Below are 23,107 nucleotides of genomic sequence, written 5' to 3' on the forward strand. Positions count from 1 at the left end.
CAAAATACATTTATTGAGATGTGTACTTGAGATGAACTACAGGAAAGTGTTCAACACCGTGCGGGGCTGGTGAAAAGGGTCCTACAAATGCTAATTTCATCAGAAATTCACCAGACTTTTCCAGGCACAAAGGCATTGCAGGCAGCACAGATCTGTTAAAAGGATTCAACCCACTCCAGCTTTCTTCACATTTTTTGCCCAAACAATTTTGGTAAATGTAAAGCCAGTAGCCACACCACCATCACAGCCGCCTGGCCCATGCAGGTTCGCATTAGATTTGGACAGACAGTAATGAAACAACGGAGCCAAGAACTGGTGGGCCATTAGCTTTAATCCTAGCTTGCACCTGGCGGGCAAGTAAAAACACACACTGGGCTCCAAAACCCACTCATTCAGTGCTCACAAAGCTACTGACTCATCCGAGTTTCCTAGAATCAAAGGTTCCTAGCTCACCAGACTTAATCACCTCTGTTCCCCATCTCCTTCTCCCTGCACAAACTCTGCACAAACTGGCTTCTTTCTCCTTTAGCATTCTGCTATCTTGGCTGCTTCTCCTCTCCTCCATGTAGCCTTTATCTGCTCTCCTTTCTCTGCTCTCTCCTCTAATGCTAATCTCAGGAACCCAGAGAGCAAGCTCCCGCTCTGCCCCACTTTATAGTGTAGAAACCAAAACCTTTAATCCAATATACAAACAAGAAAGTCTCTGATACAAAGTCACTTATCTGAGGCATAATGGGATTCCTCATGAGAGTGCACCTCCCCACATCAAAAAGGGTGGGCTGACCTGTGGTGGCGCAGTGGATAAAGCATCAACCTGGAAATGCTGAGGTCGCTGGTTCGAAACCCTGGGCTTGCCTGGTCAAGGCACATATGGGAGTTGGTGCTTCCAGCTCCTCCCCCCTTCTCTCTCTCTGTCTCTTCCTCTTCTCTGTAAGATGAATAAATTTAAAAAAAAGAAAGGGTGGGAAAGGCTTAGTCCCCAAACCAAGCCCCAGAATACAAGGATCCTGCCTGCCCACAGCCCGCCCCCAACACACATTAATATAATCACGTCCATCCCAAGCAAGAAGGGCAACCAATACCATCACCTGGGCGACAGGCTTTCACGTGGGCAGCGCCATCTTTAACAAAGTGAGCATAATATATTTCATCTGCCCAACAGTAAAGTAGGGGGTGAAATAAAGTGTGAAGGTGGGGCAAAGTCTGAATTTGGTGAACCTAAGTGTGAGGGGCGTGGGGACTGGAGGAAGGACGAGGATCTGAGGCTCGTGCACAGCAGACACAGCGGTGAAGGAAAGTGAGGGTACAGGAAGCAACCACTATGAGTTGATGCTTTATGCTTCTCCTCCTCTTTTTCTCTCTCCCTCTCTCCTCGCTCTAAAATCAGTAAATAAAATCTAAAATAATAATAATAATAATAATAATAATAATAAAGCCTGACCTGTGGTTACGCCTTGGATAAAGTGTGGACCTGGAACACTGAGGTTGCGGGTTCGAAACCCTGGTCCTTTTGGGTCAAGGCACATACAGGAAGTAACTACTATGAGTTGATGCTTCCAGCTTCTTCCTCCTCATTCTCTCTCTCCCTCTCTTTCTCACTCTCTCTAAAAATCAATAAATAAAATCTAAAAAAAAAAAAAAAAAAAAAGGTAAGAAGGAAAGGGAGGGATCGTGATGGTGGAAAACTATTAGAGGTGGGCACAGGGATTTTGTTGTTGTTTTCAGGGATTACCCACCGAGAAGGAGAAGAGATCCCAGCTAGAGGTTAGGAGTTCTGGCGAGCAGCGCAGGAGCCGGCAGGCAGGGGTCCAGCAGGGTGCGCACCGGGTTCAAAGCGCGGTGCGCGGACCGGCTCTGGCAGCTTGGGGAGGGAGAAGGCAGAAGGAAAGCGGGAGTGTCGCCGGGCGCTCCTGGTCGGAGAGGGAGCACGGGCCGCGCTCCTTTCCAGCCTCTCCCTGCCCTTGACCATTCAGAGGTTTGGGTAAACCGCTGAATCCACACCGTCCTCGCAGAGAGGCCCCCTTCTATTAACTCGGACCTCCAACGCGGTAGAGCCTGGCGGGCCTGGGGCCTCCCGACCATGGCGCAGAAAACGCGGGACTAGCCGTAGGCTGCCGAATCACCCACAGGCGGGTGAAATGGCAGCTCTGGCACTTAGTAGCTGATCTCCCCAGATTGCCTTGTTATAAAGTACTGCAATCCGCGGGTTACATAGAGACACCAAGTCCAAATGAATTTTTGAGGACTTTATTAATTAGACGACTAGCTACCCGGGGTTCAATCCCAAATTATGTAGAAAGTCCCTACCATTCTGTGGCTGATTTTATAGATCAAATCACATACCGGTTGGGGAGGGGCTCGTAATCCCTTTGTCTCTAGAGGTCTAGTTACTCTCATGACTTTAGGGTGAGTCTGAATATAGGACTTCTTGATTAAGGTACATAAACTTTTTTTCTAAAGGCTTTTAAGAAAAAAAGTGAAAGGATTCTCAGATAAGATCTGTCTTCCTTCCTGTGTAGTTAAATTGATTTATCTGACACAGTTGCCCTTGCAAGTTCAGGAAGTTCCTGCATTCTTTTTTTTTTTTAAAGGAGATTTACTTTTTAAATTTTATTTTTATATTCATTTTTAGAAAGAGGGAGAAAGAGAGAGAGGAGAGAGAGACAGAGAGAGAGACAGAGAGAGAGAAGAGGGGAGGAGCTGGAAGCATTTCCAGGTCGACGCTTTATCCACTGCGCCACCACAGGTCAGGCCTTTTTTTTTTTTTTTAAAACAGAAAGAGAGAGTCAGAGGGATAGACGGGAACAGACAGACAGGAACGGAGAGATGAGAAGCATCAATCATTAGTTTTTCGTTGCGTGTTGCAACACCTTAGCTGTTCATTGATTGCTTTCTCATATGAGCCTTGACCGCAGGCCTTCAGCAGACTGAGTAACACCTTGCTCGAGCCAGCGACCTTGGGCTCAAGCTGGTGAGCTTTTGCTCAAACCAGATGAGGCCGCGCTCAAACTGGCGACCTCGGGGTCTCGAACCTGGGCCTTCGGCATCCCAATTCGACGCTCTATCCACTGCGCCACTGCCTGGTCAGTCCTGACTTTTCTTCTTTAATATGATGTTGCTGCCTGACCTGTGGTGGCGCAGTGGATAAAGCGTCGACCTGGAAATGCTGAGGTTGCTGGTTCAAAACCCTGGGCTTGCCCGGTCAAGGCACATATGGGAGTTGATGCTTCCAGCTCCTTCTCTCCTCTCTCTCTCTCTGTCTCTCCCTCTCCTCTCTAAAATGAATAAATAAATAAATAAATTTAAAATGATGTTGCTAATGCTAAGTTTTACAGTCCCTTGGCACCTTATCACAGTCTCATTTTCCCTTTCCTAAAGGTCGGTCTAATAAGGGCACTCCACTTCTTAGGGCTGGTTGGACGAATAAATGGCACAATGTAAAGAAAGCGTTTAGCGGCAAGTTCGTACTTATATAGTATCATAAACAGGGACTGTGGTCATTATTATCACCATTCCCAGCTCTCCAGGACGTGGGCCAGTTCGCTGGTTGTTCGCCCTGAGGTTTGGTCGTCTCCTAACGACTGTACGATGTTTGGATAGACTGGCGCGGAGCTGCGCTCGCCAAAGACCCAGGAGGTGGGCGGGGGTTGATTGTGACGTAAGGCTTGGGGACCGACCCAAGCTCTCAAAGTCTCCTCCATCGGCCTCGCGCCCAGAGAATTTGCTGGCAATGGTGCCAGGGCCGTGCAGTCCGCGAGGTGGCTGCTTGTTTTGGCTCTACCAGCTCGGCCCATCCAAGGCGGCGTGGTTCGGAATGGACGTGTGCGGGTGAGTGTCACCAGAGCGGACAAAAGTGGGAGATCAAATTTGGACAGACCCTTGCACGGTCCGAGCGCTGCCAGGTGCGGGGACCGCGAACACCAGGGCCGGGGGCGGCGAGGGTTGGTCTCTAAATTCAGTCCAATCGCCCCGCCCCCCACGCGTAGGTGGGCCGCGGGAAGGGGACCGCCTGTCTCTGCTGTCGCTGCTCCCCAGGAAACACTGGTTTTCCAGTTGGAAATTTCGACCTGGAGGTTGTTTCTCGTGACCGGGAATGTGGAATGCAGCTTTCGGAGCGCAGGGTTTATGTCTGTGGGCTTGGAACCGGAGGCTTTCTGACCCAGGGGCCGATCGCCGAGAGGACGTGGGTCCCACTTACCCCGCCTGGGGAGGGGGTGCGACTCTGGACCGTGGAGGAGCTGAGGCTGCGTCCCTTCCGCGGCTTCAGAAAACACCCGAACAGGAAGGGATTTTGGAAAGTCGATTTTCCGCTCGCGCGCAGAAAGAGCATTTGTTTTTTGTCCCCTAAAGTAGTGGTCTCCAACCTTTTTTGGGCCATGGACCGGTTTAATGTCAGAAATATATTTTCAGCCAGCCTTTAGGGTGGGACGGATAAATGTATCACGTGACCGAGATAACCGTCAAGAGTGAGTGTTAGACCAGGGGTCCCCAAACTTTTTACACAGGGGGCCAGTTCACTGTCCCTCAGACCGTTGGAGGGCCGGACTATAAAAATAACTATGAACAAATCCCTATGCACACTGCACATATCTTATTTTAAAGTAAAAAAAAACAAACAAACCGGGAACAAATACAATATTTAAAATAAAGAACAAGTAAATTTAAATCAACAAACTGACCAGTATTTCAATGGGAACTGTGCTCCTCTCACTGATCACCAATGAAAGAGGTGCCCCTTCGGAAGTGCGGCGGGGGCCGGATAAATGGCCTCAGGGGGCCGCATGCAGCTCGCAGGCCATAGTTTGGGGACCCCTGTGTTAGACGGATGTTAACAGAGGGCATCTGGTCATTTTTTAAAAAATAAAACATTGTTCAGACTTAAATATAAATAAAACGGAAATAATGTAAGTTATTTATTCTTTCTCTGCGGACCAGTACCAAGTGGCCCACGGACTGGTACCGGTCCGCGGTGGGGGGGTTGGGGACCACTGCCCTAAGTAGTAGCATAACAATTAATGGGGGAAAGGAGACTTGGAGGTCTACCTTAATGTTTAAAAACTTAGAAGGATCAGAAATACAGTGTGTTCCTTTTTATTCCGAAAGTTTCTTTTCTCTGTATTTTTCAAAACTGTAGCAATCATTTAGCACCGACAAAAAAGTCATTGCATGAAAACACGTCTGTGAGATGATGTTTTATGAGCATCATCTCATAAAACGAAGCATAGTTTGTTCAGAGGGTGAGAGAGAGGAAAAAGGAAGCGGCCCGTGTACCCATCATATGTCCCTGGCTAAGACTTTCTTTCCAGCGGTTTCCTTCCCCAACGTTGCCCCACCCCACATTCCTTACCTCGTGACCAGGGAGTCCTGGCAACGTGATAGAAAGGGGCGCCAATAAATTCAAAACCTGCAAGTGCTTGGCAAACTTGACTTTCCGTGCACAATTGGACAGCAGGAATGAATGGTGCACAAAAGGTCCGGGTTTTACCTGATGTTTGCTAACCAGATATGTCTAGCGTGTTAAGGCTGCTGGCTGTTGTGACCTTGAGGGAAACTAAAGTTCCGCCTTCCCAAGAAACTTTAAAGAAACATGCTTTTCCTTCTAAGTTTTCTTTTTCATTAAAAAAAAAAAAAAGTCTGATTTTGAAATGGGTACTTCTGATTTGGTTCTTCCAAGATAATGAGTTGAAGACTGCGGCTGATGGATACACTTCCTAGTCCACTCATGTGCTTATTGGCTTCAGGCTTCCTTCTTATTTATTTTTATTTTTTTTTCATTTTTCTGAAGCTGGAAACGGGGATAGACAGTCAGACAGACTCCCGCATGCGCCCGACTGGGATCCACCCGGCACGCCCACCAGGGGCGGCGCTCTGCCCCCCAGGGGGTGATGCTCTGCCCATCCTGGGCGTCGCCATATTGCGACCAGAGCCACTCTAGCGCCTGAGGCAGAGGCCACAGAGCCATGCCCAGCGCCCGGGCCATCTTTGCTCCAATGGAGCCTTGGCTGCGGGAGGGGAAGAGAGAGACAGAGAGGAAAGCGCGGCGGAGGGGTGGAGAAGCAAATGGGCGCTTCTCCTATGTGCCCTGGCCGGGAATCGAACCCGGGTCCTCCACACGCTAGGCCGACGCTCTACCGCTGAGCCAACCGGCCAGGGCCAGGCTTCCTTCTTCATGTGAATCAACATGGGCCTCTCACAACAGGCAGCTGGCTTCCCCAGAGCCAACTATCTGAGAGAGAATGTGCCACCAAGACGAAATGTATGTTATTTCACAAGTGACTTTTTCTGTTTGCATATTGGTCACTCAGACCAATGTGTGGGAGGGCTTCTTCTGCTCTCTGCTATTGGTCACATAGGCCAGTGCGGGAAGGAAAAGGTTACACACAAAGATGTGACTACCTTCGAGGCTACCTTGGGGCTGACTACCACAGGACGTTTGTATCTAGTTTTATGAGTGAGTTTGGCTGTGTTTTTTCTTTCTTATCATATCCTTGTTAGGTTTTGGTAATATGTTTATGCTGTTTCACGAAATAAGTTGGGAGGTGTTCCCTCTTTTCCTATCCTTTGGAAGAATAGGAAGTAAAATGAAAATTAAAAATTGGCATTGTAAGATTATTCAGAGCTTTCTATTTTTGCTTGTGCCAGTTTTTGTGAGTTGTATTCGTCTCTAAGAACTTGCTTATTTTCTCTACATTTTCAAGTTTATTTTTTTAAAGATTTTATTTATTGATTTTATTATTATTCATTTTTATTAGAGAGGAGAGAGAGAGAGGAAAGAGAGAGAGAGAACAGGGGGAAGAGCAGGAAGCATCAACTCCCATATGTGCCTTGACCAGGCAAGCCTGGGATTTTGAAATGGCAACCTCAGCATTCCAGGTCGATGCTTTAATTACTGTGCCACCACAGGTCAGGCTATTTATTGATTTTAGAGAAAGGAAAGAGAGAGAGAGAAAGGGGGAAGGAGCAAGAAGCATCAGCTCATAGTAGTTGCTTCTTGAAGGTGCCTTGACTGGGCAAGCCCAGGGTTTCAAGCTGGCAACCTCTGCATTCCAGGTTGACACTTTATCCACTGTGCCACCACAGGTCAGGCGCATTTTATTTCTTTTTAAAACATTTTATAAATATATTCATTTTAGAGAGGAGAGAGAGAGAGAGAAAAAGAAGGGAGGAGTAGGAAGTATCAACTCCCATATATGCCTTGAGCAGGCAAGCCCAGCATTTCGAACCAGCAACCTCAGTGTTCCAGGTCAATGCTTTAACCACTGTGCCACCACAGGTCAGGCCATCAGACACATTTTCAAGTTTATTGGCACAAAACTATTCATTTATATTTTTCTATGACTTCTTTAATGGCTGTAAGGGTCAAGTGATGCCCTCAAGGTTTCTGACATTGGTGATCTGTACCTACTCTTATTTTTTCTTGATCCCTCCAATAAACTCATTTAGTTTAAAAAAATTAGACAGCTTTGGATTTCGATGATCCTTTATAATGTATATTTCCTATCTCATTAATTTCTGCTCTCATTTTTATTATATTCTTCTTTCTACTTCGAGCCCCATTTGTCAATCTTTTTCTAATTTCTGAGATAGATATTTAGCTTCCTGTCTCTCGGATTTTCTTCTTTTCTAATATAAGCATTCAAAGCCATAAATTTCTCTCTCTCTTTTTTCCCTTCTTTCTGCTTCCCAGATATATTCAGTACGAACTTACACAAACAGGATCCTATCACATACACCATTCTGCAACCTATATACTTTGTTTTTCTTTAAGACGTATTTAATGTCTCATTGGGGGAAGCTGGATGAAGGGTAAATGGGACTTACTGAACTATTTTTTGATACTATAAAAGTTATTTATTCACTATACACAAAATATGTCCCCTATAAAATGTACATGTAAGTCACTAAGAAGTATTACTTGGTGAACATATTCTCAATTACAGAACATACTAACCAGTAGGAATAACAGCTCTCTGTCTGCCTCAAAATAATCTAATTCTAGCACCCAGAGTCTCTTTTGTATCTCATGCAAAGTTATATACTTCTGGGGAAATTATTTCTCAATACATGTTTGAGGAGGCAGAGCTAACAATTTAATGTAACTCTAGTATAATACAGTTGCAGTTCAATAAATCAGTTTATCACAAATCAAAACATCATTTCTCATTATTGGTAATGATGGGATGCAAACAGAAATACCAAAATCTTTTAAATGGTAGGTATCTACAAAATTATTTATCTTTTTTTTTTTTGTTTTGTTTTGTTTTTCTTTTCATTTTTCTGAAGCTGGAAACAGGGAGAGACAGTCAGACAGACTCCCGCATGCGCCCGACCGGGATCCACCCGGCACGCCCACCAGGGGCGACGCTCTGCCCACCAGGGGGCGATGTTCTGCCCATCCTGGGCGTCGCCATGTTGCGACCAGAGCCACTCTAGCGCCTGAAGCAGAGGCCACAGAGCCATCCCCAGCGCCCGGGCCATCTTTGCTCCAATGGAGCCTTGGCTGCGGGAGGGGAAGAGAGAGACAGAGAGGAAAGTGCGGCGGAGGGTGGAGAAGCAAATGGGCGCTTCTCCTGTGTGCCCTGGCCGGGAATCGAACCCGGGTCCTCCGCACGCTAGGCCGACGCTCTACCGCTGAGCCAACCGGCCAGGGCAAAATTACTTATCTTTGATAGTATATTGGGCTTTATAACTACATTCGTCTATAAATGGTGTACAATTTTGTCACAAAAAATACACCTCAGACAAAACAATGAAGTCATACTGTAATGTTATTCACACGATTGTGCTCAGTAGACATTTACTGAATCAATGAATTTTATATATTTTCTCCCCGATTTCTGCGTAATTTTTGCTCATAGCAAGGGCTCAGTAATTGTTGCTAAATATACGGACTAGAAAAGAGGTGAGAAGAAATAGAACCTCTTAATCGGATGTCCAGTATTATAATTAGATTTAACCTGGGAATGAGTATTTAAGGAAGATGTAAATGACGCATGACAGGCGGATAAATGATCTCAGATGTCAACAAAGCAAACCATTAAGCAGAAAACACTGGCGCTGAGTAAAGGCAAGATTTGTCAACAGCAAATAAAGAACTTACTTTAAGAGATAATCAAGAAGCCTGACCAGGTGGCGCAGTGGATAGAGTGTTGGACTGGGATGCTGAGGACCCAGGTTCGAGACCCCAAGGTCACCAGCTTGAGTGTGGGCTCATCTGGTTTGAGCAAAAGCTCACCAGCTTGGACCCAATGTCCCTGGCTCGAGCAAGGAGTTACTCAGTCTGCTGAAGGCCCGTGGTCAAGACACATATGAAAAAGCAATCAATGAACAACCAAGGTGTTGCAATGCGCAACGAAAAACTAATGATTGATGCTTCTCATCTCTCCATTCCTGTCTGCCTGTCCCTATCTATACCTCTCTCTGACTCTCTCTCTGTCTCTGTAAAAAAAAAAAAAAAAAGAGATAACCAAGAAAAAATTTAGATTGGACCGTACCTTCTCACCTCATTCAGTATGAGACAGACCAGTAGAGGCGCTGTAAGAGACTATGGCTGTCTTCCTTGATATTCAGACATCTTCGTTTCCAGTCATTTATTATGGACCTGTTACCCATGAATCTATATAAACCTATTCAGATTTAGGGATTCGTTTCCACAAGTACAAAGTTGAATTTCCTTTTATTTGTCCTTAAGTGCTTACTTTCAAACTTGAGGAGACTTCAATTATTCCATGTAGTTTCAATAACATTCTTCTATCTTTTCAGACAAGAGTTGAAGTGTTTGTACCGTATTCACACTGCAGCACTTTCCACCCCTCCTTTGGTCACTTGAACTGCCCTTCTTTGGTTCTTTTTCCACTTCCTCAGAGCTTTCTTTAAGTGTAGTAAGTAGAACTGTACTGGCTACTCCAGCTGCAGTTTGCTTTCCTCCCCATTGATTTGTGCTCTGACCTTGGCATATTGGGATGCTGCTCTAACCCAGCGTTTTTTTTGTTTTTGTTTTTGTTTTTTAGAGAGAGAAAGAGAGTCAGAGACAGACAGACAGGAATGGAGAGATGAGAAGCATCAATCATTAGTTTTTCATTGTGCGCTGCAACACCTTAGTTGTTTATTGATTGCTTTCTCATATGTGCTTGACCGCGGGCCTTCAGCAGACCGAGTAACCCCTTGCTTGAGCCAGTGACCTTGGGCTCAAGCTGGTGAGCTTTTTGCTCAAATCAGATGAGCCCGTGCTCAAGCTGGTGACCTGGGTCTTCTGCATCCCAGTCCAATGCTCTATCCACTGCGCCACCGCCTGGTCAGGCTAACCCAGGGGTTTTGTTTGTTTGTTTGTTTGTTTTGTATTTTTCCGAAGAAGTTGGAAACAGGGAGGCAGTCAGACTCCCGCATGCGCCCGACCGGGATCCACCTGGCATGCCTACCAGGGGGCGATGCTCTGCCCATCTGGGGCGTTGCTCTGCTGCAACCAGAGCCATTCTAGCGCCTGAGGCAGAGGCCACAGAGCCATCCTCAGTGCCCAGACCAACTTTTTGCTCTGATGGAGCCTTGGCTGCAGGAGGGGAAGAGAGAGACAGAAAGGAAAGAGAGGGGGAGGGGTGGAGAAACAGATGGGCGCTTCTCCTGTGTGCCCTGGCTGGGAATTGAACTTGGGACTCCTGCACGCCAGGCTGATGCTCTACCACTGAGCCAACTGGCCGGGGTTAACCCAGTGTTTTGTTTTGTTTTTTAATTAATTATTATTTTTTTATAACCCAGTATTTTTTAACCACTGGTCCATGGACTGGTCCACCAGAAATATCGTGTTGATCTGTGAAAGAGTTAACCACCCTGATGCTATATGAAGATTACAGACTCAATGATCCGTTTGCTTATATGCTCAGGGTGAATTCTGCCTTAGCAGTCCCCAAAATAATTCTCTTATTTTCACTGGGCAGCAAGTATAAAAATGTTGAAAAACACTGCTCAAAACCACTGGTCTTGCCTGACCAGGCAGTGGCACAGTGGATAGAGCGTCGGACTAGGATGTGGAAGACCCAGGTTCAAAACTCCGAGGTTTCCAGCTTGAGCGCGGACTCATCTGGTTTGAGCAAAGCTCACCAGCTTGGACCCAAGGTCGCTGGCTCGAGCAAGGGGTTACTCGGTCTGCTGAAGGCCCGCGGTCAAGGCACACATGAGAAAGCAATCAATGAACAACTAAGGTATCACAACAAAAAACTGATGATTGATGCTTCTCATCTCTCTCCATTCCTATCTGTCTGTTCCTATCTATCCCTCTCTCTGACTCTCTCTGTCTCTGTAAAAACAAACAAACAAAAAACCCAAAAAAACCCCACTGGTCTTCCCTGGCAGGTTGGCTCAGTGGTAGAGCATCAGCCGAGTGGGTGTACATCTGGAGTTTGGTTTTCTGTCTGGGCCCACAGGAGAAGTGACTATATGCTTCTCCACCCCTCCACTTCCCCCTTCTCTCTCTCTTGCTCTTCCCCTCCCACAGCAACGGCTTTATTGATTTGAGCATATTGGCCCCAGGCACTGAGGATGGCTCTGTGGAGCCTTCATCTCAGGTGCTAAAAATAGCTTGGTTTGAGAGCATGGTCTCAGAGGGGCAGAGCATCAGCCCCAGATGGGAGCAGAGGGTGCCTGGTGGATCCTGGTCGGGGAGCATGCATGCGGGTGTCCGTCTATCTCCCCTCCTTTCACTTGGAAAAGAAAAAAAAATTAAATTAAAACCCCCCCACTGGTCTAACCAACTGAGCTACCTTGTTAGGCTCTTAAGTACTTATTTTTGCATCACTGTGAAGCTGTGTTATAAACTAGGCTAAAATGCTTACTTGTGAAACACAGATTTGGGACTTTGTTGAAGAGGGGTGTATATAGGTCTTCAACAACTTTCTTGTTTGTTTGTTTTTTTCACTTTAGAGGTCTATTTATTTATTTTTAAAGATTTTATTTATTGATCTTACAGAGAGAGGAAGGTTGGGTAGGAATGAGAAGTATCTACTTACAGTTGCTTCACCTGTTACTCACTGACTGCTTGTTGTATGTGCCTTGACCCAGGCCAGCCCAGGGTTTCGAACTGGTGGCCTCAGCATTCCAGGTGAATGCCCCACCCACTGTGCCACCCTACAGGCCAGGCTAGAGGTCTATTTAGATCATCTTGTTTTTCTAGAAAGTTATCTCTGACCTAAGTGTTCAAGATCTAGACTTCTCTAGTGTTTCAGCTTCTTCTATTTGCTCTCTTTTTCTCCCCTTTCTTCTCAGTTCATAAACCAATCAATACCTCTGGTTCTCAAGTCCTGGGGAAAAATTCTGGTAGATTGGCCTAGTTCTTCATCCTTAGTCCAGTCAACCATAACCAGGGGAGTACAATGGAATACAAACTAGGCTTGTAGGTTGTAATCTCTGTGGCTCAGGAGAAAAGTCTTAGAGAAGGGAGGTTATAAAATACCAGCTTTCCCCAAAGTTGTCTACTCAGTGCTTAGATTTAGTAATTATTCAATCTTAGGGTTTTTTTTTCTACTTTACCACTTTCTACTTGCATTGTAACTAAGTTCTTGTTTCTACTTTTTTTTTTGAGGAATAGGGGGAGGTAGAGAGAGAGAAACATCTATTTGTTGTTCCACTTATTTATGCATTCATCGGTTGATTCTTGTATGTGCCCTGACCAGGGATTGAACTCACAACCTTGGTGTATCGGGACAGTGCTCCAACCAGCTGAGCTACCAGACCAGGGCTTGTTTCTACTTTTCTTAGATTTATTTTGTTTTTCTTTTTCAAACTTTTTACTTGATTGGTCAATTTATATTTTTGTCTTGTGATTAGATATTTGTATTTCAAACTTCAAAGCTTCTTCTTCATATAGTTTTAGCGTATTCCACAGTGTTGGTGTGTAGCATCTTTACTACTTTTATGTGATTGTTCTGCTGTTGTCCTTGATTCAAGATTTGCTTTGGAAAGTTTATTTTTTTTGTTTGTTGTTCTTTTAACATTATTGTGGGTGGGAGTTTCTTAGTAGGTTACTGATCCTGCTGTCAGAGTATATGATCTGAATGGTTTCTACTTTGTGTACAAATGTGTGGTGTGTGGCCGTTTTGTTTTTGTTTTTTTTAAATTAATTATTTTATTTTTTACAGAGACAGAGAGTGAGTCAGAGAGAGGGATAGACAGGGATGGAGAGAGACGAGAAGCATCAATCATTAGTTCTTCATTGCGCGTTGCAACACCTCAGTTGTTCATTGACTGCCCTCCCATATGTGCCTTGACCGCGGGCCTTCAGCAGACCGAGTAACCCCCTGCTGGAGCCAGCGACCTTGGGTTCAAGCTGGTGGGCTTTTTGCTCAAACCAGATGAGCCCGCGCTCAAGCTGGAGAGCTCGGGGCCTCGAACCTGGGTCCTCTGCATCCCAGCCTGATGCTCTATCCACTGCGCCATCGCCTGGTCAGGCTGTGGCCGGTTTTTATATATGTTCTAAGAACTCTTTCACAGAATATAAATTCTATCATTTAGTTGCTCTACTGTTTATATATATAATTTTTTTAAGAAACAGAGAGAGGAAAGGGGAGAGAGAGGAGAGAAGATACATTTGATGTTCCCCTTAATTGTGCACGCATTAGTTGCCTCCTGTTTGTGCCCTGACTGAGGATTGAACCTGCAACTTTGTTGCTTTGGGACAACTGACTGAGCTACCCAGCCAGGGCTATATATATATTAGAGAGAGAGAGGGACAGACAGGAAGGGAGAGAAATGAGAAGCATCAATTCTTCATTGCAGCACCTTAGTTGTTTATTGATTGCTTTCTCATATGTGCCTTGACCGGGGGCTCCAGCCCTCTTGAGTGACCCTTTGCTCAAACCAGTGACTTTGGACTCAAGCGAGCAACCTTGGGCTTCAAGCCAGCGATCTTGGGGTTCAAGCCAGTGACCATAGGGTCACATCTGTGATCCCATGCTCAAGCCCATGATCTCGGGGTTTCGAATCTGGGTCCTCAGCATCCCAGGCCGACACTCTATCTACTGTGCCACCACCTGGTCAGGCAGGTCTTATATATTTTTTAGATTTCATCTGTTAGGGATTAAGATGTTAGAATGTTAGATATTAGATGTGAGAATTTTAGAATTTATGACTTTTTTTTGTATTGGACTCCTGTTCTTATATCCTGCAATTCTTTGCTTTGTGCATTTTAGTGATATTATTTAGTGCAGTGGCCCCCAACCTTTTTTGGGCCATGGACTGGTTTAATGTCAGAAAATATTTTCACGGACCGGCCTTTAGGGTGGGATGGGAAAATGTATCACGTGACCGGGACAAGATGGATGTAACAGAGGGAATCTGGTCATTTTTAAAAAATAAAACATCGTTCAGACTTAAATATAAATAAAATGGAAATAATGTAAGTTATTTATTCTTTCTCTGCGGACTGGTACCAAACGGCTCACGGACCGGTACCGGTCCGTGGCCTGGAGGTTGGGGACCACTGATTTAGTGGATAAAGTTCATGACCACTATGTCTATTTTGTAGGTCATGCATTCGATAATTATAAGTGATCCTTCTTGTCTTATTTAATACCTTTTTTTTTTTTACCTTGAATTAAACTATGTTAACATTAATATTACAAACTTTATTTACTCTTTTCTTCCCCTTTGGAATATTTTTGTTCATTCTTTTATTTGTGATTTTTCTGAGTCTCTTTGTTGCAACTTGATTTTTTTTTCAACTTATCAGAAATAAATTTTGGTAAATGGTATAAACTATAGATTTAACTATTAATTTTTTTCCTCAAGTCACATTTGCATATAGATTACACTATCAAGTTATTTAATTCCTAATCAAGAAAATAAATTTTAACAGAGTTTGCTATTTTGTGCCCCAGTAGATCTAGATTTCTGTGGCTCCTCAAGGTGTCCATCTTCATCGTAGGAGTTGGCGTGGTTTTCTTTCTGTTCACCAGTGTGTACATTCATGGCAAGTTCAGCCTCCAGCTACAACAGCCTCGTCCTGCTCAGGCCGTCCTGGTCCCGAAGCTTCTACCTGAGGAACGTCTCAGGAGCCTCTTTACCTACGACGGAATCTGGTGAGATATCACGTGCTCTCTCTCTTCCACCTTGGTCTGATGTCTCCCTTGCTCCTCCTACAGTTTGCTCTGTCCTAGTGTGCCCATTATACACGTGGTTCCCTACCTTCCTGAACTTGTGTTGGTGGCTAAAGTCATTCCTATCTGTGGGACCAGGAAAGGGCTTGGTCTCCAAGGCACAGTCTCTGTTCTCTGCAACACTCAGCAAAGTCCCTTAAAACCTTGGAGGACCAGCCTGACCAGGCGGTGGCACAGTGGAGAGAGCGTCAGACTGGATGCGGAGGACCCAGGTTCGAGACCCCGAGGTCGCCAGCTTGAGCATGGGCTCATCTGGTTTGAGCAAAAAAGCTCACCAGCTTGGACCCAAGGTCGCTGGCTCAAGCAAGGGTCACTCAGTCTGCTGAAGGCCCGTGGTCAAGGCACGTGTGAGAAAGCAATCAATGAACAACCAAGGTGTCGCAATGAGACTCTTTCTGTTTCTGTCTGTCTGTCCCTGTCTATCCCTCTCTCTGACTCTTTCTCTCTGTACCTGTAAAAAAAACAAATAAACAAACAAACAAAACCCCCAAAACCTTGGAGGGCCCATTGAACTGCTGCCTTTTTGTCCCTCCAGCCCCCTCTTCTGGTGGGACTGAGATGCCACTGGCATTCATCACCACTACCTGGTTGTGCTCTTTACTGCTTATTTTTGCATCACTGTGAAGCTGTTTTGTAAACCAGGCTGAAACTATTTACTTGTGAAACAGATTTGGGACTTTGTTGAAGGGGGGACTACATAGGTTTTCAACTTCCTTACTTTTCTTTCACTTTAGAGCAGTGATGTGATTCAAATAATTTAACAACTGGTTCTCTGCCCTAAAGACCCCCTTTTTTTTTTACAGAGAGAGAGTCAGAGAGAGGGATAGACAGAGACAGACAGATAGGAAAGGAGAGATGAGAAGCATCAATCATTAGTTTTTCATTGCGCATTGCAACACCTTAGTTGTTCATTGATTACTTTCTCATATGTGCCTTGACAGCGGACCTTCAGCAGACCGAGTAACCCCTTGCTCGAGCCAGGGACCTTGGGTCCAAGCTGGTGAACTTTTTGCTCAAGCCAGATGAGCCCGCAAGCTCAAGCTGGGGTCTCGAAACTGGGTCCTCTGCATCCCAGTCCGATGCTCTATCCACTGCGCCACCGCCTGGTCAGGCCATATTGCTTCTAGATTGGCGTCCTCACTTGCAATTTTTTTAACATATGGACAGAATGAGCATTACTACGGGCGTTTAGAATACACTGTTGACAGATGAACATTAAAAAAGAGTAAGGAATGTAAATTTGTGATTTCCACATTGGGCAGCTGCCCAGGCGTCCACCTTGGAGAGAACCCTCAACCCTCATTACAAGTGCCATTAACCGGTTTGCTGAACTCAACAAAAAATCAGGTATCAGTTCTGCCAAACCGATGCGAACTGGCTGAATCCCACCACTGGTTTAGAGGTCTATCTGGATCATCTGTTTAGATCATCAAAGAAGTTTGGTGCAGGAGATAATTCAAGACAGAGGGGTCTTCTTCCTGTCCCCCTTTCCCCCCTTCCCCGTGTCTCTTTCAGGAGCCACTGCTGAGATTTCAGGGTCTCAGCCCAACTAGGACAGCAGGTCTGGGAAGGAGAGTTTCAGAACAACACATTGGATGAGGCCTCAGGTCCCCCTCACCTACCACCCACCCACGCAATAATATTCACACTCCGCTGGCTTGTTTTAGGCTGTTCCCGAAAAATCAGTGCCGATGTGAAACCAAACAGGGCTACAACTTTCAGGATGCCTATGGCCGGACAGACCTCCCTGCAGTGAGGGCGAGGAGACAGGCTGAATTTGAACACTTTCAGAGGAGGTAATACAGACCGTCTGTGAGGGCTCTTGGGTTCTGCAGAAGAGTGAAAGCTCTCTCTCCTTTGTCCTGAGGGTGTGGGTTCGAAGAGGGCAGGAGGGAACTTCTTCTCTCCAAGGTCCCTGGGAGGAACAATTAGAAATAAATCAAGGAAAGACAACTGAAAAAAATAGCTGTTAAATGAAGACTTATAAGCTTTGCATGTATAAAAACATTTCACAATTAAAAAGGAGCTAAAGAATGAAGATGGTTTGAAATGTCACTGTGGTGTTGTGGCACACCCTCCATGCACCCAGGATGTCATTGACTTTGTAGTCTCACCAAGTTGCACTATCTTATTCATGTATATTGAGAACACACTGTCCCCTGCTATGTGCAAGGCCCAGCGTTAAAACACTTGGGTGTATTGACCAGAATTACTGATTGAAGAGAGCTGATGTTGATTCTGGCTGGCTTATGTCAAAGAGATTTGTGGGAAGGATTTGGGACCTCATCCACCGGTGGTAGGATGGCCAGGCTGAGAAATTAAGATACAATGGAGCACACAAGGGTTGGGCAAGCCCTTCTATCCTTTTTGTGTGTGTGTGTGACCTTTTTTTTAAAATGAGAAAGAGAGTGAGAGACAGACCGAAAGGGAGAGAGATGAGAAGCATCAACTCATAGTTGTGGCACTTCAGTTGTTCATTGATTGCTTCTCATATGTACCTTTACCAAGGAGCTCCAGCAGAGCCATTGACCCCTTGCTCAAGCCAGCAAACTTGGGTTTCAAGTCAGTGACCATGGGGTCATGCCTATGATTCCATGCTTAAGCCAGTGACCCTGTGCTCAAGCTGTTGAGCCTGTACCCAAACCAAATGAATCTGTACTCAAGCTGGTGACCTCGGGGTTTTGAATGTGAGACCTCAGCATCTCAGGTTGATGCTCTATCCCCTGTGCCCCTATGCTTATTTCTACTTTTGATATATACTGCCAAACTGCCCTCAAGAGAGCCTATATTAATTCACACTTTTATGAAGAGTAGGTAAGCATAGAACCTTGCATTCAGACCTCTTATCTAACCAATACTTGCTATCCTCAGAATTAACTTTAATGAAAAGGTAGTTATTTTTTTAAAGTTGTATTTCTCTGACTGATATGAAGCTGAGCATGTTTCATATATTTATTTTCCATTTGTATTTTCTTTCTGTTAATTGATATTTGTGTCCTTTTCCATTTTAAAATTTTGTCTTTTTTGTATTCCTACAAATACTCACTATGGTAGTCTAATTTCTCTTCCCGGTAATCTGAATGGTATTTTGCTTAAACTGGACCCCTGAAGGCTACATTTCAACCTTGTTACCTTCTCTCAAAGAACAAATCTCACTAGATCGTGTTATGCTTTTGCCTTTGACTGAAGGTTGTTGTAACAACAACAAAACCATCTGAAAATTGTCACTATGTTTGCTCTGAAAATGCAGAGATAACAATCACTCCTGTGATATATTTTATTTTTAGTTCAGAACCAGGAAAAGTGTACCTTTCAGGAGTCTGATCTCCTTTCTCTCAGAGAATCATTTTATACCCTGGCTACTAAGCAGTATACGTGTGACTTCGGCATTCAACTATTGCAGCTGCATTGGCCAATGTGATCTGATTGTTTTGGTTCTTCTTTTTTCTGGTCATGATTTCTATTTATAAATTTTTTAGAGAGATTGAAAGAGAGAGAGAGAGAGAGAAGGAGAGAGAGAGAGAGAGAGAGAGAGAGAGAACGCGCAATGGGAACATCAAGCTGCTCCTGGATGTGTCCTGACCAGGGAATCAACCTGGCAACCTCTGCGCTGGGAAGACCCCCCCAACCGACTCCAACTGAGCTATCTGGCCAGGGTTTGATTGATTGATTGATTGATTGATATTTAGAGAGAGAGAGAGGAGAGGGGGAGGGGAAACATTCATTTGTTGTTCCCTTCAGTCATGCATTCATTGGTTGCTTCCGGTGTGAGCCCTGACTGGAGAAGGAACCGGCAACCTTGGTTGTTTCCAGATGACGCTCTTAACTGACTGAGCTAACTGGCCAAGGCCATGAGTTTTATTTTTTACGTGCATTGTTGTAAACAGCCTCAATCCTTTGTGGAATTAGAGGCTGGGAATAAGGGGAGGGGTGGGGATGGAGGGGAGATGGGGACGATCTACTTTCCATCTCTCTCCATTGGCAGCACAAGGTTTTGGGCACAGACCCACTTTAAGAACTAACTAGAGCTCTGCCAGGCCAGATAGCTCTGTTGGTTAGAGCATCCTCCTGAAGCGCAGAAGTTGCCAGTTCGATTCCCGGGTAGGGCACATACAGGACCGGCTCCAGCTCGATGTTCCTGTCTCTTCTCTCTTTGTCATTCTCTGTTTCTCTGTCTCTCCCTCTCCTTCCTCTCTCACTAAAATGAATAAATAAAAATTAAAAGAAAAGAACTGGGAGGGGCATCATGGCAGATGCTAACTGTTCTGTTTCCCTGCAGAGAAGGGCTGCCCCGCCCACCGCCCCTGCTGGCTCCGCCCAACCTCCCCTTTGGGTACCCTGTCCACGGTGTCGAGGTGATGCCCCTGCATACAGTTCCCATCCCAGGTAGGTGCGTCCCCATCCTGAGAGGGCTGGGCAACTTTCCTATTCCTTCCTTAGCAAAAGGAAGGAACAGAAGGGAACAGTAGTCATTCATTGAGTACCTGCTCTGTACCCAGCACAAGGCAGGAAGTTTGACATGATTTCATTTGATGTTAGTGTCACGGTTTCCACCACTGGAGATCACCCTGAGTAGCTGTGACTCCCCTGGGGCTATGAGATAACACAGAAGAGGATAGGTATCTGTGTGTCTCCCTGAGGAATCTTAGGACATAATTGACTTCTTGGTGTCCTACAGGATCGTGGGAGCAGGCAAAGCATGAGCCCATCTCCAGGGAGTGGAATATTCATATCGATTAAAACTCTTAGGCATGAGGGCCTGGGCTGATCCATGGTGAATACTTGGCTCCCCTTTGGGGCTGGGTCTGCACTGGTGCCCCCAGTCCTCCCTGACACAGGGAGTTGGGGTATGCAGGGGGCCCACATCAGACCCGAGGAAGGAAGTATCCATGCTGGTCCTGGCTCTCTGAGTACCCACAGAGCTTCCTAGGTCCCCATTCTGGAGAAAGAGCTGATCATGAGGGGTGCTCTGGCTGAGACACAAGCGACACTGTTTTCTAGAAATGAAACATTTATTTCATTTTTAAACAATTAAGAAGCCTGTGCTGAGCATGCCCTTGCTCAGAAACAAACAAACAAACAAACAAACAAAAAACAAAGAATAAAACCTCCTTTCCATAAGGGATTTTTACACATTCTTCTAGTTTAACATCACAGCCCTGTGAGATAAATATTATTATGACAATTTCACAGATGAATTTAGTAAGTTATCTAGGGCTACATACGGAGGATATGCTTAAACTAGAACTTGAGTTAGTCATTATAAGAACAGAGATAGATGCTAAAGTAATACATTTGGAGTTAATTGTTAGCGGCTTTGAATAGTCATTTAAAAATGAGAGCCCTGACCGGGTGGCTCAGTAAATAGAGTGTTGTCCTAGCGCTACAAGGTTGCAGGTTCAATCCCAGGTCAGGGCATATCTGAGAAGCAGCCAATGAGCACACAAGTAAATGGAACAACTACGTGGAATGAGTTAATGCTTCTTCCTCTCTCTCTCCCTTCTTTCTGTCTGTCTGTCTCTCTCCTCCTTCCTTCCTTCCTCTCAAATCAATGGGGAGAATCTGGATGATTCATTTTTTATTGTAGTAAAGTGTACGTAACAAAATTGACTTTTTAACTATATTTAGTGTATAGGTCTATTGCATTAAGTACATTCACATTGTTCTGCAACCATCACCACCATCTGTCTCTAGGACCTTCTCATCTTCCCAGCTGGAACTCTGTGCTTATTTAACATTACCTCCCCTCCTCTGCCCCTGGCAACCACTATTCTACTTCCTGTCTTGCTGAATCGGACTACTCCAGGTGCTTCATATAAGGATGATTCTTTATGTCCCCATTGCTTCCTTCTTTGCAGTAACAGAGCTACCTGGAAGGGACTGAGTTAATTCATAGCACCCATTCAAAGCCAAGGGTAAGCACCAGAGGTTTTAGAACCACTGGTAGGACCACGGAAAGCAGAACCCTGGAGAGAGGGGAGTGTGTCAGCAAACCCTGGATAGGAGGGGACACTTGAAGGGACTCTTAAGGATATGGAGTCAATTAGGAAGGTGTGGGCCTTACAGAGCCCTTGGAATCCTCTCAGATGGTGTTTTTTGTTTGTTTTTTGTCCTTTTCCCTGTGTCCTCCAGGTCTCCAGTTTGATGGACCCAATGCCCCCATCTATGAGGTAAGAGTCCCCTTCCCAGTCCCTTTGTATTATACATGGCATCCTATCCTTGGCTCACTGCTCATCCCCTTCCCCCCAGTGGTGGCTGGTCTCAGATTTTTTTATTTTTATTTATTTTTTGATGGAGACAGAGAGAGAGTCAGCAAGAGGGATAGACAGACAGGAAGGGAGAGAGATGAGAAGCATCAATTTTTCGTTGTGGCACTTTAGTTGTTCATTGATTGCTTTCTCATATGTTCCTTGACCATGAGGCTACAGCAGACTGAGTAACCCCTTGCTCAAGCCAGCGACCTTGGGTCCAAGCTGGTGAGCTTTGCTCAAACCAGATGAGCCCATGCTCAAGCTGGCGACCTTGGGGTCTCAAACTTGGGTCCTCCACATCCCAGTTCGACGCTCTGTCCACTGCGCCACCGCCTGGTCTGGCTGGTCTCAGATTTTGATGGAGATTAAATCCAGATAAAATATCAGACAAGAGTGTGAGGCGGGGGGAATGGGGAAGGGACAATTTTTCTGGCCACAGGCATGGCTGGAGTTCCAGAGGGGACTTCCAAGACCACGCCAAAGCACTGAGCCACCATGGTGGCTACTTCTGCTGCCACAGCCTTCGCTCCTCGTGCAGGGACACCCTGTGCCCACCCTGCTTTCTCTACCCAACAGAGCTCCAATCAAGGTCTTCTGCCAGTATATCTAACTGGTGGGACATAAATCACATCAAGAACTCTAACTTAAAGGAGCCTGGGAAATCGAGTTTTAGTTTTCTCACCTGTGCATACTAAACCGAGGTTGAAATGGGTGATAAGTGAGCAAAGCTGCTCTACCCTGCCGAGACCTCCTCTGCTCCCAGCCCCAGCGAAGCCCCCCGTCAGCCACCCACTTGGGTCACTTTCTCAGTATTCTGCTGTCCTCTTCACAGCACTTCCATGTACCTGAATGACCTATGTGCACTATCATATTGCCTCTCTTATTCACAACTCTTTTTCCAGTGACGGTAATGTAGAGCTCAGAAAATGCCCATTGACTAAAGTGTTTTCAACAAGAGTGACATAATCTAATCCACTTTTCATGAAGATAACTGGCCAGTGCAGAAGACAGGGAGGCCAGAGAAGAGGGGAGCATTAGGGAGTAACAATGGGGATGCAGAGAGTGGACCAATTCCAGCTCCATTTTGGAAGTAGAACTGACAGGACTCAGTAGATTGGCTTGTGGTGTGAGGGAAAGGGCGGAACAGCAAGGACTTCCACATGGGGACAGGAGCAGTTGAGAGGATGAAAGTGCCATTCAGGAGGCAGGGAGAACTAGGGAGAGTCTGCAAAACAGGCTTATAGAGAAATAGCAGCCTGATCAGGTGGTGGTACGGTGGACAGAGCATTGGCCTGGGATGCTGAGGACCCAGGTTCCAAACCCCGAGGTTGCTGGCTTGAGCATGGGCTCATCTGGCTTGGGCGTGGGCTCACCAGCTTGAGTACGCGGTCACTGGCTTGAGCAAGGGCTCACTGGCTCTGCTGTAGCGCCCCCTCCATCAAGGCACATATGAGAAAGTAATCAGTGAACAACTAAGGTGCTCCAACTATGTGTTGATGCTTCTCATCTCTCTCCCTTTCTGTCTGTGTGTCCCTCTTTCTCTCTCTCTCACTAAAAAAGAAAAGAAAAACAGAAAAAAGAAACAGCAATAGTTTGATTTTGAAGATATCTGTTTGATTTGCTTGTGAGACTTCCTAGCAGGGCAACCCACCAGGCGGCTGGATCTCAGAAAGAGATAAGCTGCAGGCAAAGATTCTCATACCATCAGCACGT

General features: G+C 45.6%; 1 protein-coding gene across 3 annotated transcripts in view; it reads left to right on the top strand.

Annotated features, from left to right (window-relative positions):
* Nucleotides 1–3,677: 3,677 nt before the first annotated feature.
* The window catches only part of B4GALNT2 (beta-1,4-N-acetyl-galactosaminyltransferase 2 (SID blood group)), a 48,745-nt gene continuing 29,315 nt past the window's right edge, over nucleotides 3,678–23,107 (top strand). The window contains exons 1-5 of one of the 3 annotated variants that reach the window (XM_066364473.1): nucleotides 3,678–3,828; nucleotides 14,865–15,065; nucleotides 16,811–16,939; nucleotides 19,423–19,529; nucleotides 21,276–21,313. In XM_066364473.1, the coding sequence (XP_066220570.1) occupies nucleotides 3,731–3,828; nucleotides 14,865–15,065; nucleotides 16,811–16,939; nucleotides 19,423–19,529; nucleotides 21,276–21,313 (573 nt within the window). In that variant the 5' untranslated portion in view covers nucleotides 3,678–3,730. The remainder of the gene's footprint in view (nucleotides 3,829–14,864; nucleotides 15,066–16,810; nucleotides 16,940–19,422; nucleotides 19,530–21,275; nucleotides 21,314–23,107) is intronic. The other 2 variants (XM_066364474.1, XM_066364475.1) reach the window with 2 other exon arrangements.

The sequence above is a fragment of the Saccopteryx leptura genome, chromosome 2 (assembly GCF_036850995.1).
Source record: "Saccopteryx leptura isolate mSacLep1 chromosome 2, mSacLep1_pri_phased_curated, whole genome shotgun sequence".
NCBI lineage: Eukaryota > Metazoa > Chordata > Mammalia > Chiroptera > Emballonuridae > Saccopteryx > Saccopteryx leptura.